Source organism: Suncus etruscus, chromosome 16 (assembly GCF_024139225.1).
Source record: "Suncus etruscus isolate mSunEtr1 chromosome 16, mSunEtr1.pri.cur, whole genome shotgun sequence".
Classification (NCBI taxonomy): domain Eukaryota; kingdom Metazoa; phylum Chordata; class Mammalia; order Eulipotyphla; family Soricidae; genus Suncus; species Suncus etruscus.
In genome coordinates, this window is record NC_064863.1 from 43838186 (window position 1) to 43854886 (window position 16701).

General features: G+C 37.9%; 1 protein-coding gene across 2 annotated transcripts in view; it reads right to left on the reverse strand.

Annotated features, from left to right (window-relative positions):
* SCFD2 (sec1 family domain containing 2) overlaps window positions 1–16701 on the reverse strand; it is a 413047-nt gene that overhangs the window by 379415 nt on the left and 16931 nt on the right. For both annotated transcript variants that reach the window (XM_049790127.1, XM_049790126.1), the window contains exon 3: window positions 5091–5218. In XM_049790127.1, coding sequence (XP_049646084.1) covers window positions 5091–5218 — 128 coding nt within the window. The remainder of the gene's footprint in view (window positions 1–5090; window positions 5219–16701) is intronic.

Consider the following 16701-nt stretch of genomic DNA (forward strand, 5'->3'; position numbering starts at 1 on the left):
CTCTTTCACAGTCATAAAAATTTACATCATGGGTTTCCAAGAATGTTGCATAGTTAATAAAAGTCATTTTTGCAACAATCCTCAGAGACAATGAGAGGAGAGCTGGAACTTCCAGCTCATTTCATGAAGCTCACCACAAAGAGTGGTGAGTGCAGTTATAGAAATAACTACACAGAGAACTACCATAATCATGTGAATGAATGAGGGAACTGGAAAGCCTGTCTGGAGTATAGGTGGGGATGGGGTGGGATGGAGGGAGATTTGGGACATTGGTGGTAGGAATGTTGCACTAGTGATGGGGGTGTTCCTTACATGACCAAAACCTAATCACAATCATATATGTAATCAAGATGTTTAAATAAAGAAAAAAATAAAAAAAAAGAATGTTGCCTAGTTTAAAGTATAGTTCACAGTTTAAAATGCTTCTAGACATGAAATTTGTTTATACATAGATTGATACGGAAAATATTATGCTCAGAGAAATGAATCAGAAAGAGAGGAATATACATAGAATGATCAACTCATTTGTGGAACATTAAAAAAGAAAGAGATATCATGGTATTAATATCCAAAGACAATAGAGATGAGGGCCAGGAGGACCAGTCCATGGTAGAAAACTTGCCACAAAGAAAAGGGAAGTGCAGTGAGGGCAGAGAAGAGACCACTATTTGACAATAATAGTTGGAAATAATCTCTCTGAACAAGAACTGGGTGCTGAAAGGAGATAAAGTAATATGCATGGTCCCCCTTCAAAAATATATTGCAAACCACATTGTCTTGAGAGAGAGAGAGAGAGAGAGAGAGAGAGAGAGAGAGAGAGAGAGAGAGAGAGAGAGAGAGAGAGAGAGAGAGAGAGAGAGAGAGAAGAAAAATGTCTGCCACAGAATCAGGCAGGAGAAAGGCCAGGAGGAAAACTGGGGACACTGGTGGTGGGAATTATACTGGTGAAGGTTGTTGTACATTATATGACAAACTAAATCATGAACAACTTTGTATCTTATGGTGATTCAATTAAAAATTCTTTATTTAAAAAATAAAAAAATCAAAAGGAATAAAATAAAATATTTTTAGAATAAGAATTTAACCATATGATAGTCCAGAGCATGGTTTTCTTATATGATAAGCAGCTTTCAAATATCATTGCTTTCTTTCAAATATCATTGCTTTCTCTGTTTAAGTTTCTGAGCTTTTACTTACTGGTCATATATACGTTGGTCAATAGCAATGAGACACACCAAAAATTTTGGACAGTGATAGGAAGTAGAAACGAGCAGCCATGCCTGTTACCTAAATCATGTTACCTAAATCAAATTCCTTGGCTCAGGAATAGAGTGTGAATCAATCTTTTTGGTCCATCTTACAACAAAGTCTCCAAACAATTGGCTTTTTTTTTTTTTTTTGGAGGGGTGTCTCCTCCTCTCTCTTATGTCTGGAGTTGCCCCAACCCCTGATCCCCATGTCTGAAGTTTGGGGATAAAACATTTTATCTTAAGAAAATTTTTGTTTGACAGAAAATTTAAACATTTAAGCTCAAGTTACTTATGGTATTACCCTTTTTATAAAAAAAAAAATTCTGGCTATGATTATTGTGTTGATACTTCAAGAGACCTGCATTAAGCAATAAAAACTGAGTTATGATCTGTGATAGCATCATGTTTCAATCACTGAGACATAATGTAAATCAACCTTATCACAAAGACCCTTTGTGCATTCCTACAATACTTGAGTCACAATATGAATTAGTCCTTTTTTCAGCATACATACTCATGGATAAGGCTGTAGGTTAAATATGTTTGTTATTCATTGATATCTAGGACTGCAAAAGAGAGAAAAAAAGGGGAGGGAAAAAAGGAGAGAGAAGGAGGAGGAATGGGAGAAGTAGAAGAACAAATGGGAAAGAAGAGAAAAGGAAAAACTAGAACTAGATGTAAAATGCCAAGACGGTCTCAACATAGCAATTTCATTTTTTTTCCAAGACTACATGGAGAACTTTTGGCATCCAGTGTGTAATAGGAAATTTTATAAATAAAGAGCATTATTCTTTTTTCTTCTTTTGGTTTTTGGGCCACACCCGGTGACGCTCAGGAGTTACTCCTGGCTATGCGCTCAGAAGTCGCTCCTGGCTTGGGGGACCATATGGGACACTAGGGGATCGAACCACAGTCTGTCCTAGGCTAGCGCATGCAAGGCAGGCACCTTACCTCTAGCGCCACCGCCCGGCCCCAAGAGCATTATTCTTTTGTGTAAAAATGTCTGTTCTTTTGCATAAGACTGTCTGGGCCTTAATCAGATACATAGCCTTGGGAAATTTAATTTTCCTCTATTCCAGTTTCCTTATCTATTAGTAATTCCTAGAAATACTCTGAAGATAAAATAACACAAGCAAGATTTGAAGAATTGGTTCCATTGGTAAACATTAGTTATTTTTACTTTTCTTTTTCTTTCTGAATTTTGGGCTACATTCAGGGATCACTCCTGCAGTGTTTGGGGACTTTAGGCAGTGCCACTGACCATGAGTGAGACAAGAACCTTAAGTCTTATACAGTCTCTGTGGCCCCATTTTCACTTTTATTTTGTTTGGGGGTCACATCCATTGATGCCCAAGAGTTACTTCTAGCTCCATGATCAATTATCAGTCTTAGTACTAGTTTAGGGAAGATATGTGATGCCAGAAATCAAATATGGATGGACCGTCCACAGGAAAGTACCTTAGACACTATATCTTTTTCTGGCCCCAAACATAAAAACAATAGTGCCAGGACTTACTCCTGGCTCTGTGCTCAGGGATCATTCCTGATGGGACTCAGAAGATCATATGTTGTGTTAGGGAGAAAACGAGTTGGCCACTTGCAAAACAAGTACCCACTGTACTATCACTTATCATTCTCATGCTCCTTAAAATTCTCAGATATATCAACTAACAGGAAAAGTTATTATTTTTTTAATTTTGTAAACTGTAACATTTTCCCTCCTAGATTCATCCACATTTTTTTACTTCAAACTTCTATTTTGCCAGAACCTGACAGCTTGATTTTTGTGCTCATGAATAAAATAACTTGAGCTAGGAACTTCAGTATAAAAAAATGTTACTACCCAGTAAAATGTATGAAAATCAACAATAATCAACTTTTTAACTCCATATCTCAAAGTGAATCAATTAACAGTTATACATTCCTCTCAGTACAATAGCTAAGAGTTGAAATTAAAAAAAAAAAGAGTTGGAATTAACCTAGATGTCCAACAATAGATTAGTGGATCATAAGGATGTGGTGCATTTATACAATGGAATACTATAGAACTATAAGGAATGATGTAACCATATATTTGCTGCAATATGGATGAAACTAGAAGATATTATGTTAAATGAAGTAAGCCAAAATAAAAAGGATAAACATAGGATATCACTTATATGTGCTATTTAGAATAACTGCATGAAGGAATTCAATGGTTTAAAGAGGTTTGTCCATAGTGTCAAAAAGAAAAAAAGAGATGCAAAATGTCTGCCCCAGAGGCAAATGGAGGGATGGGTAGAATATAAGACATTGGTGGTAGAAATGTACACTGGTGAAGAGTGGTGTACATTCTATGACTGAAACTCAATGTGAACAATTTTGTAGTCACAGTGTTTAAAGTAATTATAATAAATAAATAAACAAAAATAATTAATTAATGGGGGTTGTCTAGAACATTCTTGGCCCCAGATTATAGTGAGGTAAAGAAAAAAATATCAAGAGTAGGAGGAGAAAGACAGATGCAAAATAAAGGAGTACAGTGGACAAGAAGACTCACGTACAATGGTGATGTTAAGGAGGACAGAACCAAATATCCAAGTCAAAGAGTCAACAACAATGAAATCATGAGTCCAAAATTTTAACAGTCATACTTAAAAACATGCTTTGTTATGCTGGCAGACTAAGACAGGGTGGGGGTGGCACTGGATGCACTCTGGGAACATTGGTGTAGGAAAGTTGACACTGGTGGTGGGATTGGTGCTGAAACATTGTATGTTTAAAACTCAACTATGAGTAACTTTGTAAATCACAGTACTTTAAATAAAAAAATTTTATTTTGGGGCCAGAGAGATAGCATGGAGGTAGGGCATTTGCCTTTCATGCAGAAGGATGGTGGTTCGAATCCTGGCATCCCAAATGGTCCCCTGAGCCTGCCAGGAGTAATTTCTGATGTAGAACCAGGAGTAATCCCTGAGCGCTGCCGGGTGTGACCCAAAAACCAAAATTTTAAAAATTTGATTTTAAGTAATTATTGGATAGCTAAGAGCTGGTGGTAAGAAAACATTATCATTATCATTATAATTACCACAATTTTATTTTTAGGTATCACATCAGATAATATAAATTGTTTATACTGCAGGGAAAAAAGGGGTGGAGTGAAATGGAGATCAGTGGCACAACACTTGCCATGCTTATATGAGGTCCCAGATTCAATCCATCCCAGAGGAATCAATCAGGATCTTAAACATGTCAGGTTCCTAACCCTGAGTATCACCCCACAAGTGGAAAATAATAAATAGAAGGAGAAGTGGTCCAGACCAATTATAATATTTCAAAATCAACTAAAGAAACTAATAAAGGGGCCAGAGAGATAGTATGGAGGTAAGCAATTGCCTTGCATACAGAAGGACGGTGGTTCAAATCTCGGCATCCATATGGTTCCCCGAGCCTGCCAGGAGCGATTTCTGAGTATAGAGCCAGGAGTGGCCCCTGAGCGTCGCCAAGAGTGACCCAAAAACCAAAAAAGAAAGAAAGAAACTAATAAAATTGTTCTCTGAGCAAAGGCTCACCTACAGTTCTCAATATTCTATCTGGTTGTCCTGCGGGAATTAAAGCTAGGACCTCACGTAAGCAAGGCAAATGTTTTGCCACTGAGCTCCATTCCCAGCTGGAATTCCCAAAGTTATGTCTCAGAAAAGGAGCACTACTGACCCCAGAGTCCAGTATATACACATTTTTCAATAGTACCATGACCAAAATACCTTTCCTAAGGGACATGCTGACCAAGTAAGTTCCTAGTATAGAACAGGCTAAAATCAAGCTCATCTAGAATAGTCTTAGGGCCAGCAGTATGCTTACCCATGCTCATCTTTATTGGCAAGTTTTCTCTGCTGGCTGCTTCCACTAGATGTCTCCGAACTTCCATCACTGCCTCTTTATGCTTGGTATTCAGTAAGGCTTCCCACAGGGCTCTGGCTGCTGTGTCACTGCAAAAAAAAAAAGTTATTAAAAATAATTTCAAAATAAATTTGCACTGGAAAGAGAAAAGAGCTAAAGCAAAATAAAATTGAAGGTAATTTCTCTGGACACATACACTCTTTCCTACTAATAGAATCTTTGAGCATTAGAATTAATTTAAAAAATGACGGATCATTTTTCATGGGAAAAGGCCATTGAGAAAACCAAGCCCACAAAAAGTTAAAGACATTGGGAGAAAAGTTATACTGAGAAATGAGAAAAAGATGGAGTAATTTTTAAGAATTCATATTTAAAAATATTTCAGAGAGGCTGAAGTATGTAAGGCTTTTGCTCACAAACCTAGAGAAACATACAAATGGAAATGTGATAGTACTGGAAGAGTTCAACATGCCACTATCACCAATGGAAAGATCTACTAGGCAAAACACTAGCAAAGACATAAGAACCCTAAATGAAAAATTAGAAGAGCAAGAACTAATGGACCTATATCAGGCTTTTCATCCTCAAAAGCATTGGTCTCAAACTCAATTTACCTGGGGGCCGCAGGAGGCAAAGTCGGGGTGATCCTTGAGTGCAAAGTCAGTAGTAAGTCTTGAACATTGGGGGTGTGACCCCAAAAAATAAAACAAAAAAAAAAATGTTGTACGGAGGCCGCAAACAGCCCACGGGCCGCGAGTTTGAGACCCCTGCTCAAAAGGATGAATACACTTTTTTCAAGTGTACAAACCTTCTCTAGGACAGACCACATTTAAGTACACAAGTCTAACTTAGATAAATTCACAAATATAAGAACTGTACCATGAATTCTATCAGATCATAATGTCACAGAAATCAATATTGATTGCAAAAAAATGTGCAGGAAATCTAACATCCAGAGACTAAGTAACATGCTGTTCCATAACAGCTGAATCAAAGAGGAAATCAAGAAAGAAATAAAGAGATCCCTTGAGTCAAATAATAATGAAGAAACAAGTTACCAACATCTATGGGACACAGCAAAAGCAATAATTAGAGGGAAACTCATAGCAATACAGGCCTACATAAGGAAAGAAGAAAAAGACAAAATCAGCAACCTAAAGGAACACCAAAATATCTGAAAAACCAACAGCAAACAAATCCAAACACAAGTAAAAAAAAAAAACAAAAGCCAGAGCAGAAATCAACATAGAAACAAGGATAACAGTACAAAGAATTGACTAAATCAGGAGCTGGTCTTCTGAAAGAATAAATAAGATAGACAAACTTTTGGCAAGACTCACAAGGAAAATATAATCTCCAAAACTAAAGAGGAGGAAGTAGAAAGTCTAAACAGGCCAATCACAAATAAGGAAATTGAAAAAGTAATTAAGAAACTTTCCAAGAATAAAAATCCAGGACCAGATGGGTTTCTGGGTGAGTTTTATCAAATGTTCAGTGAAGAGTTACTACCATTGATCCTTCAAAAATAACAAAGAGGGGCCCGAAGAGATAGCACTGTGGCGTTTGCCTTGCAAGCAGCTGATCCAGGACCAAAGGTGGTTGGTTCAAATCCCGGTGTCCCATATGGTCCCCCGTGCCTGCCAGGAGCTATTTCTGAGCAGACAGCCAGGAGTAACCCCTGAGCACCACCGGGTGTGACCCAAAAACCAAAAAATAAAAAAATAAATAAAAAATAAATAAAAATTAAAAAATAACAAAGAGATGGGAATCCTCCCTAATACCTTCTATGAAGCTACCATCACACTCATTCACAAAGTTGACAGATGTACTGCCTAAAAAAGAAAACTATAGACCAATGTCATTGATGAACATTAATACAAAATTCCTTAACAAAATATTAGAAACTGAATCCAATAACATATCAAAAAGATTATACGATATGACCAAGAGGATTTCATTCCAGGGATGCAGGGATGGTTAATATGTGCAAATCAATCAACATCATACACCACATCAGTAAAAGGAAGGGTTAAAAACCACATGATCATTTCAAACTATGCAGAGATGCATTTGACAAGATCCAACACTCATTCATGATTAAAACCCTCAGCAAAATAAGTGAGGAAGGCACATTCCTCAAGATCCTAACAGCTATCTAGAAAAAATCCACAGCCAACATTGTTCTCAATAGCAAACAACTGAAAGCTTTTCCATTAAGGTAAGGCACTAGGCAAGAATGTCCACTGTCTTCACTCTTATTCAATATAGTATTAGCAGTCCTAGCAATAACAATCAGGAAAGAGAAGGAAATCAAAGGACTCCAAATTGGAAAAGAGAAAGTCAAACTATCTCTATTTGCAGATGGCATGATGATATGCATCAAAGACCTTAAAGAGTCCACAAAAATACTCCTAGAAACAATAAACCAATAAAGCAAAGTGGCCAGCTACAAAAAGACAGTTGTATACCTTTATGTAAATTAGGACTCAGAGAAGAAATGATCAGAGTATATCCCATTTAAAATAGTGTTCAAAACTATCAAGTACCTAGGAATCGACCTAACAAAAGAAGTGAGAGACTTATACCGTAAAAACTTTGGCACACTCAAGAAAGAAATTGAGGGCAGGAGTGATAGAACAGTGGTAGGGCATTTGCCTTGCACACTGCCAACCCAGTTCAATCCCCAGCATCCCATAGAGTCCCCTAAGCCTGCCAAAAGCAATTTCTGAGTGCAGAGTCAAAAGTGACCCCCCTGAGTGCCACCGCCGCCACGTGTGACCCAAAAATTAAAAAAAAAAAATTTTTTTAAAGACCTGAGAAAATGGAAAAACATTCCATGCTCATGGATTGTAAGAATCAATATCAAAATGACCATCTTACCTAAACTACTATGTAGATTCGATGCAATCACTATTCAAATTCAGACAACATTCTTCATGGACTTAGAACAATGAATTATAAAGTTTGCATGGAACTATAAAAACCCTAGAATAGTCAAATCCATATTGAAAAACAAGAAACTGAGAAGCATTTCATTACCTAATTTGAAGCTCTATTACGAAGCCAGAGTGAGCAAAACAGCATGGTATTGGAACAAGATAGAATTTTCACAAAACCTTTATTGCTGTGCTCCTTTTATTCTTTTTTTTGTTTCCTTCTTTTTTTTTGGGGGGGGGGAGCACATCCAGCAGTGCTCAAGGTTTATTCCTGGCTCTGCACTCAGAAATCGCTCCTGGCAGGCTTGTGGGTCATATGGGATGCCAGGAATAAAAACCGGGTCCATTCTGAACATGCAAGGCAAATGTCCTACCACTGTGCTACCTCTCCAGCCCCTTCTTTTCTTTTTTAAATAATTTGAAAACAAATGTATGATATTAACAATGTAACACATGGTCTTTAAATAAAGTCCTGTATGTATTAAAAGTTATACTAGTTATTTATATATTTCTAATTAAAATGAAATATTGATAGAGTAACATACATGTTATATTAATCCAAATCAAATGTATGTCTAAAATAAATTGTAATTAAAAGCATACTGATTTGAGAAAATATGCTTATCTAAGAAACATAAAGCAATTGTTCGAGAAAAATTATTCAATAGAATTCTTAATGAATGGGCTTCTTACTGAATGAAAAATCAGTAAATAGCCAAAGTCACTGGAGCCTTAATCATTTGAAGCACTTTGGGCTTTAGGTTGGAATGCTGACACTTGGTGAAGCTTTTACAGTTAACTGTTGATAAGAGCAAAAGAGCTGCATTATGCAGAGTGTCATTTGACTTCATTTCTCTATCAGCTCTCTGTCTCACTAGAAACACCCTGTCCACATTATAAATGACTACAGTGTCCCTTCCGGAAGATCTCTGCATGTAGCCAAGTATACACATTTGTAGTAATGCTGTAAAAACTGTATAAAGAGACAAAGATGACTTTTGTCCCTTTATGAGGCCCTTTTTCTCTACTTAAAGTCTTAGTCATATCTATACTTAGCAATCATTGGAAGTCAAACACATTTTAAAATTTAGTTTCAAAATTTCTAATTAGATATTAATTTAGTTTTAAAGTTCAGACCGTGGATGATAGTATAGAGTAGTGATTCTCAAACTTTTTTTTTTTTTTTTGGTTTTTTAGTTTACACCCATTTGATGCTCAGGGGTTACTCCTAGCTAAGACCTAGAAATTGCCCCTGGCTTGGGGGGACCATATGGGACGCCGGGGGATCGAACCGCGGTCCTGATCCTTGGCTAGTGCTTGCAAGGCAGACACCTTACCTCTAGCGCCACCTCGCCGGCCCTGATTCTCAAACTTTTTAAACAGGAGACCAGTTCACTACTCCTCAGACCATTGGAGGGCTGGACTATAGTAAAAACAAAAACCATGAACAAATTCCTATGCACACTGCATATATCTGATTTTGAAGTGAAGAAACAAAATAGGACAAATACAATATGTGGCCCATGGGCTGCAGTTTGAGGGCTACTGGTATAGAGGGTAGAGGGTTTCCCTTGCTCACAGCCAACCTGAACTTGATTCTCAGCATCCCAATGTGATCCCCCAGAGCACCACCAGGAGTAATTTCTGAATGCAGAAACAGGAGTAACCGGAGTACTACTACTGGATGTGGCCAGCAAACAAACAATAAAAAAGTTGTACTACTAATATATATATATATATATATATATCAAGTTTAAATATTATTTATAATAAAGGGACTGATTTGAAATAATAAGCTTATCTAGTGCAGTAGAATTTAATGCCTGGCATATAGTGATCATCATTAAATTATAGCTATTTTGTTCTCATCCGCTTTTTTCTGAGTAAACTTTTCAAAATATCCTATTTGTTTACATTTGATATGATGAAAATGGTCATCTTTCTCTAAGTTTGAGTAGGAAAACTTCTTTTTTGTTTGCTTGTTTTGGTTTTGCCGCCACACCTGGCAGAACTCAGGGATCATTCCTTGTGTACACAGTGGACCATATGGAATGCCAAGGGTTGAACCTGGGTAGGCTGCTGCCTTCAGAGATAAAATACGTGAGCCCTATGATCAGAGATTAGGATATAGATTTAAAAAGAAATTAAGGCACAAAATCTTAATGACTTAAAAGTCCGAAATACACTAAGAAATACACAAAGAAACTTTCCTTAAAATGCAATAAAAGGCATTCACATAATTTTCTGATTTTTCAGGAATAAAATAAAAAACTTTACTATAGAATACTTAGTCTTTATAGTATAAAAATGTTAGAATTTTTGTCTTACAAAATGTTTTCAACAATGATTTCTAAGCCAGCTTCTTATCTCATCAATTTAGCTATACTTTATTTATTAATGTAGTCTTATCAGTCACATACAACAGGATGCTTTAAAAATACAACTGCTATTTTTATGAGTTTAGAGTCCATAAATATTTCCAGACCAACCTATAAAGTGGGTGGCCAGTTTTGGAGTAGAAGTGAACATTAAAGGTAACAGAAAATTAAGCATTTTCTTATGCTTAAGCATGACACTACCTAGTCCAACACAAACAGATGAAAATGTATTTCTACTTTTGAAGGTTATTAAAGAAAATGTTATAATATGCCTAAGAAAAACACTACAGCTTCTAACAAATCAAGCTGCTATTAGGTCATATTTATACCTAATCCAAACCCTTTGTGCTTTACTATAAACCTACTTCATCTTATGCAGTCTTTTCTCTTAAACTCAGGAACAGCTGGACTACATCTTTGTAACACAGGCCCACACAAACGCATTTTCTTTCTTTTTTTTTATTTTTTTTCAAGGCAACTTAAAAATTTGTTTGAGGTAAATCAAATATAATATTAAATTTAATTTTAAGTATCATCACTACATTTCAGAATTTATAAAACAACCTTTACCTTTTTATCCTCATCTTCTGAAATAAGCCATTACTTATCACTGTCTGAGTTTTTTTGTTTCTTTTTGTTTGTTTTTGGCACACACCTGGCAGTGCTCAGACATTAATCCTAGCTCTGTGCTCAGAATCACCCCTGGCAGGTTCAGGAGACCATATGGGATGCAGGGGGTTGAATCTGGAATAACCACCTATAAATTAAAAGCCCTATCCTTTGGGGCCCGGAGAGATAGCACAGCGGCGTTTGCCTTGCAAGCAGCCGATCCAGGACCAAAGGTGGTTGGTTCGAATCCCGGTGTCCCATATGGTCCTCCGTGCCTGCCAGGAGCTATTTCTGAGCAGACAGCCAGGAGTAACCCCTGAGCACCGCTGGGTGTGACACAAAAACAAAAACAAACAAACAAAAAAAAGCCCTATCCTTTGTACTATTGCTTCAATCCCATCACTGTCTGATTTTTTAAAAGCCTCAGAAAACCAACTAACTTTCTTAAATGCACCCAGGTAGGTGCCTGAGCCCAGTAATCTTTCATGTTACCATGCCAAGTTCCAAAACAAATTAATCTGGAAGGATGAGAGACAGCACAGCAGGTAGGACACTTTCTTTGCATGTGGCCTATCTGGCACCTCATATGATGCCCTGAGATCTTCTGAGAAAGTGGTCCTGAGCACAAAGCCAAGGGTAAGTCTTGAGCACAACCAAGTGTGGCCCAAATAGAAAGAAATTCAATTCAGTAAACTGTGAATTACTTTCAATTTACCGTGTTGATTTTCTTTTCCAGTCCCTCAACTATCCTTTATTTTTCCTTTCTAAGGTCACACTTGGAAAAGAAATAAAGAGAAAGTGGAGCTGCCTGCATCATTTTAAGCATATGAAACACAAAACCATTTTGTGCTTGAAACAGTTTCATATTATTATCCTTATTAGTCACTATTGATTATTGGCAAGTGACTTTGCCACATAAAGTCACTGATTTTCCACATCTATTCAGCTTTTTAAAAATATAGTTCTCATAGAAGACTGTTGAATTTGGATGAGGGGGAGGGGGAGGAAGGGAAGTAGAGGGAGAAGGAGGAGGAAGAGGAGGGGGAGGGAAGTGAGAATAGAAGACGGAGGAGGTAGTGGAGGAGGAAAGGAGGGAGAAGAGAAAGATGAGGAGGAAGCGGAGGAGGAAGGAGGAGGAGAAGGAACAGCAGGAAAAGAAGGAGCAGGAGGAGGAGGAGGAGAAAAAAAACAGCAGCAGCAGCAGTAGCAGTAGCTGCCGCCACCTACATTGTTCAGAGGAACTATTTCTAATTTAGCTATTAATGATGTTGATTATATCCTTGGAAAATTTAAAACTAAAAAGTAGTTTATAACTATCTACCATAGTTAATACTAAGTCAAAATGAAACCACAAGCTTAACCTTCCATTATTACAATCAAATCAGGGTTTAAAACTTAGGCCCTCTTCTCAAAGTGCCACACAGTTGCTTGAGCAATCCAGTTCATCTTTCTGGGTGCATTCATCCCCTTATGAGTATTATTATTGCCATTGTTTTTACTTATTGAGAACTTATTGAGGCAATATGACTATATTATCTCATTATGAATAGCACTTCAGGATAAACTTGTTACCACTTTTGTATATAATTCATATATGAGAAAGTAGATTCTTAAAGAAATAAAAGTTTACTGTGAGGTACCACCTCACGCCACTGAGATTGGCACACATCACAAAAACGGAAAACAAGCAGTGTTGGCGGGGATGTGGAGAGAAAGGAACTCTTTTTCACTGCTGGTGGGAATGCCGTCTCGTACAGCCTTTATGGAAAGCGATATGGAGATTCCTTCACAAATTGGAAATTGAGCTTTCATACGATCCAGCTATACCACTCCTAGGAATATACCCGAGGAACACAAAAATATAATACAAAAATCCCTTCCTTACACCTATATTCATTGCAGCGCTATTTACGATAGCCAGACTCTGGAAACAACCAAGATGCCCTTCAACAGATGAGTGGCTAAAGAAACTGTGGTACATATACACAATGGAATACTATGCAGCCATCAGGAGAGATGAAGTCATGAAATTTTCCTATACATGGATGTACATGATTCCATGTACTATTCTATTATGCTGAGTGAAGACAGAGGGAGAAAGATGCAGAATGGTTTCACTCATCTATGGGTTTTAAGAAAAATGAAAGACATTTTTAATAGTATCTCAGAGACAAGAGGATGAGGGCTGGTAGGTGCAGCTCATGACATGAAGCTCATCACAATAGAGTAATGAGTGCAGTTGGAGAGATGACTACACTGAAAACTATCATAACAATGTGAATGAATGAGGGAAGTAGAAAGCCTGTCTCGAGTACAGGTGTGGGGGGGTGGGGAGGAGGGAGTTCTGGGAAATTGGTGGTGGGAATCTTGCACTGGTGAAGGGGGGTGTTCTTTACATGACTGTAATCATACAACTATAATCATATTTGTAATCACGGTGTTTAAATAAAAATGATTATAAAAGAAATAAAAGTTTGTGGGGAAGGGCAGGGAAGAGAAAGGTCATTTTATTACTATGAAATACAGTTGGCTTCAGCATTGCCATAGCTACAAAAATGACAAACACATTAAATGTAGATCCTTTCAATAAATTTGATAAATTGATCATTCTAGAAAAAATAACAATGTAACCATTTTAACAGGATTGAAGAACATTATGGGCCAATATTACACAAATAGTAATAGCATGCTAGAATTCACTTTTTTTTTAAGTCTTAAAATAGTCTGGAGATAGCCAGATAGTAAGTACCTGGCTCGTTATTCAACAGAGTTATTTAACTGTGAGGGAAATCTTGGAAGCTGCCTTGGTTTGGCAAGTCTGAAATGTAGAGTAAGACTGCTAGAAGCTCACAGGAATTATTCATCACCAAATAAAATAGAAAGAGGACAGGACTACGTTGTAAAGGATGGATAAATGCTGCTGAATCACTGTGCTACTACAATCAGGTGGAAGGTGGCCACTACAAGACACAAGGTGAAAGATGAAAGCACCCCATTCTCTTGTGACTAAACTCTGAGAAAGTTCAGAGTATAAATAAATAGGAAGGGATGCTGACTTACAGGATTTGTAATATATCACAGGACTTCAATAGAAGTATAATGATAATTTAAAAAAAAACAAACATTAAAACATTTTAAACAGAGCCAGCTGAGTCCGAGTTTTTTATAGCAGAAAATAATGGCTTCCATGCATGGTGAGTTTAACGAGCTATGAAGGTAGGTTTGTTAATTAAATTTTTTTGCAGAAGTTTCAATAGCTATCTTGACTACTTTTAAAAACAACTTCAGCCTTAACAAAAAATTAGCCATAACCATCTCAATAGAAGTAAAAACAGCTAACAGGAAGTTATTGAAATAGGCATTGGAAAGTAAGGTGATCCTTTTCTCATTCTTTCTTGCATATATAAGCATTTGGGGGGGAGGGGCTAGGAACTCAGGGGTGCTGTGCCCACAGCTATGGCCAGCCTCCAGATTCTGTCCTCATGTTGTTAGCAATTATGCAGGAAAGCTAGAACAGAGCTAAGGTAACCATGCTTTCACTCAGAAACATTTCACCTCATGGCTAAACTGCTATGTTGGTACATGTAGATGAAGATGAAATAGCCCTACTCTGACACTAGATGACTATAAAGTACAAGGAAATATGCCAGAGGCCCCTGCCTGCATATGTCTAGATTTTCTTCCCAACCTTTGTGAAGACAACAGTAAACATTAGAACCAATCCTTAAGTGTCACCGAAACTCACCTAACCTCAGACTACCTCCCTGGCTGATTATTTAAAACATCTTAAACTATGACCCCTTTGGTCTACACCTTGGGACTAACCTTTAATTTTACACCTGAGTCATGATTCCCACTCTCAAATAAAGACCTTCTTGATTCTATTATATCTTGGTTGCTTTCCAGGTCAATCACGTTATTATAGAGGTGACAGTGGCGGAAATGGGAGTTCTGTAACAATGTGACACCTAATTAATATTAGGTTGCCCCTAACAGATATAGGGGCAAAAATCAGAGGTAGCTGAGGATCTCACAATGAGATTTGAAACAGAAGTAGGAATCAGGGGCCGGAGAGATAGCACAGCGGTGTTTGCCTTGCAAGTGGCCGATCCAGGACCTAAGGTGGTTGGTTTGAATCCCGGCATTCCATATGGTCCCCCGTGACTGCCAGAAGGTATTTCTGAGCAGATAGCTAGGAGTAACCCCTGAGCACCACCGGGTGTGGCCCAAAAACAAAAACAAACAAAAAAAATAAGTAGGAATCAGTCAACTGAAGAATGAAGAGTAGGTGCGGGAGTGAGGAATGATAGTACAGCAGTAGGGCATTTGCCTTGCAGATAGACAACACAGGAAAAACCCACTGTAGAGAATGGATCTAAAGGCTAGTTGAGAAGTTACAACTGCATATTCCAAGCAAGATGAAGGTTTGAATTAGAATAAAACCACTTTTTAAAAGTGGTTGGTTTTGAGACCTCATCCATCTATACCTGGATGTTACTCCTCTCTCAGTGCTAGGGGTCAGTTCCAACAGTACTTGGGAGGACCATGCAGAACAGAAAATCGAACCTCGGGGCTCTTATGCAAAGCAAGTGCTCTACCACTAAGCCACATCCAAGACTGTACTAGCAAGAGTTGTTCTTGTTTGATTGCTTTTTGTTTTGGTGGTACTCTGGTGCTATGCCTGACTCTGTGTTCAGGAGAGGGTATTAGGGAACCATATGGAATACTGAGAATCAAATCCAGGTCAGTCTCGCATATGCAAGCACCCTAGCCACTGTAATATTGCTCCAGCCATAAAAATTAATGTAAAAATAATTTGGAGTCACCCATCATAAGTCCTCATGGAGTTACGAGTGTTAAGAATGAAACCCAGGGCCCGGAGAGATAGCACAGCAGCGTTTGCCTTGCAAGCAGCCGATCCAGGACCAAAGGTGGTTGGTTCGAATCCCGGTGTCCCATATGGTCCCCCGTGCCTGCCAGGAGCTATTTCTGAGCAGACAGCCAGGAGTAACCCCTGAGCACCGCTGGGTGTGGCCCAAAAACCAGAAAAAAAAAAAAAAAAAGAATGAAACCCAGGGCATCACAACATGCCAAACATGTGTTCTAACACTTGAGTGATGTCCCTGTCCTCTATGAACTTTAATAATGCTAAACTGTGTAAACTTAATTTACTATCTATATCTTCACAATCTACTTTTCTTCTTCCCCTCTCCTCCTTTCATCTTCTTTTTTTTCTTTCTCCTATTCCTTCTTCAAGCTTTACAATGTTCAGAATATACAAGAATGATCTTTAGCTGATTGAGAATCAACTTTTATCTGAAAGAAATACTCCAGTTCATGGGCGCTGAAAGGAGACAAAGTGATATGCATGATACTCCTTCAGTAACAATATTGCAAACCAGTGACTAAAAGGAAAAAAAAAGGGAGTGAGGGAGAGATGGAGAGGAATGGAAAAGGAAGAGAGAGACAGAGACAGAGAGAAAGAAGAAAAATTCTGCCACAGAGGCAGGCAGCGGAGAGAGCAGGGGGAGGGCAAGAGAAACTGAGGTCATTGGTAGTAGCAAATCTGCACTGGTGAAGGGGGTTGTACGTTGTATGACTGAAACTCAATCATGAACAACTTTGTAACTATGCATCTTATGGTGATTC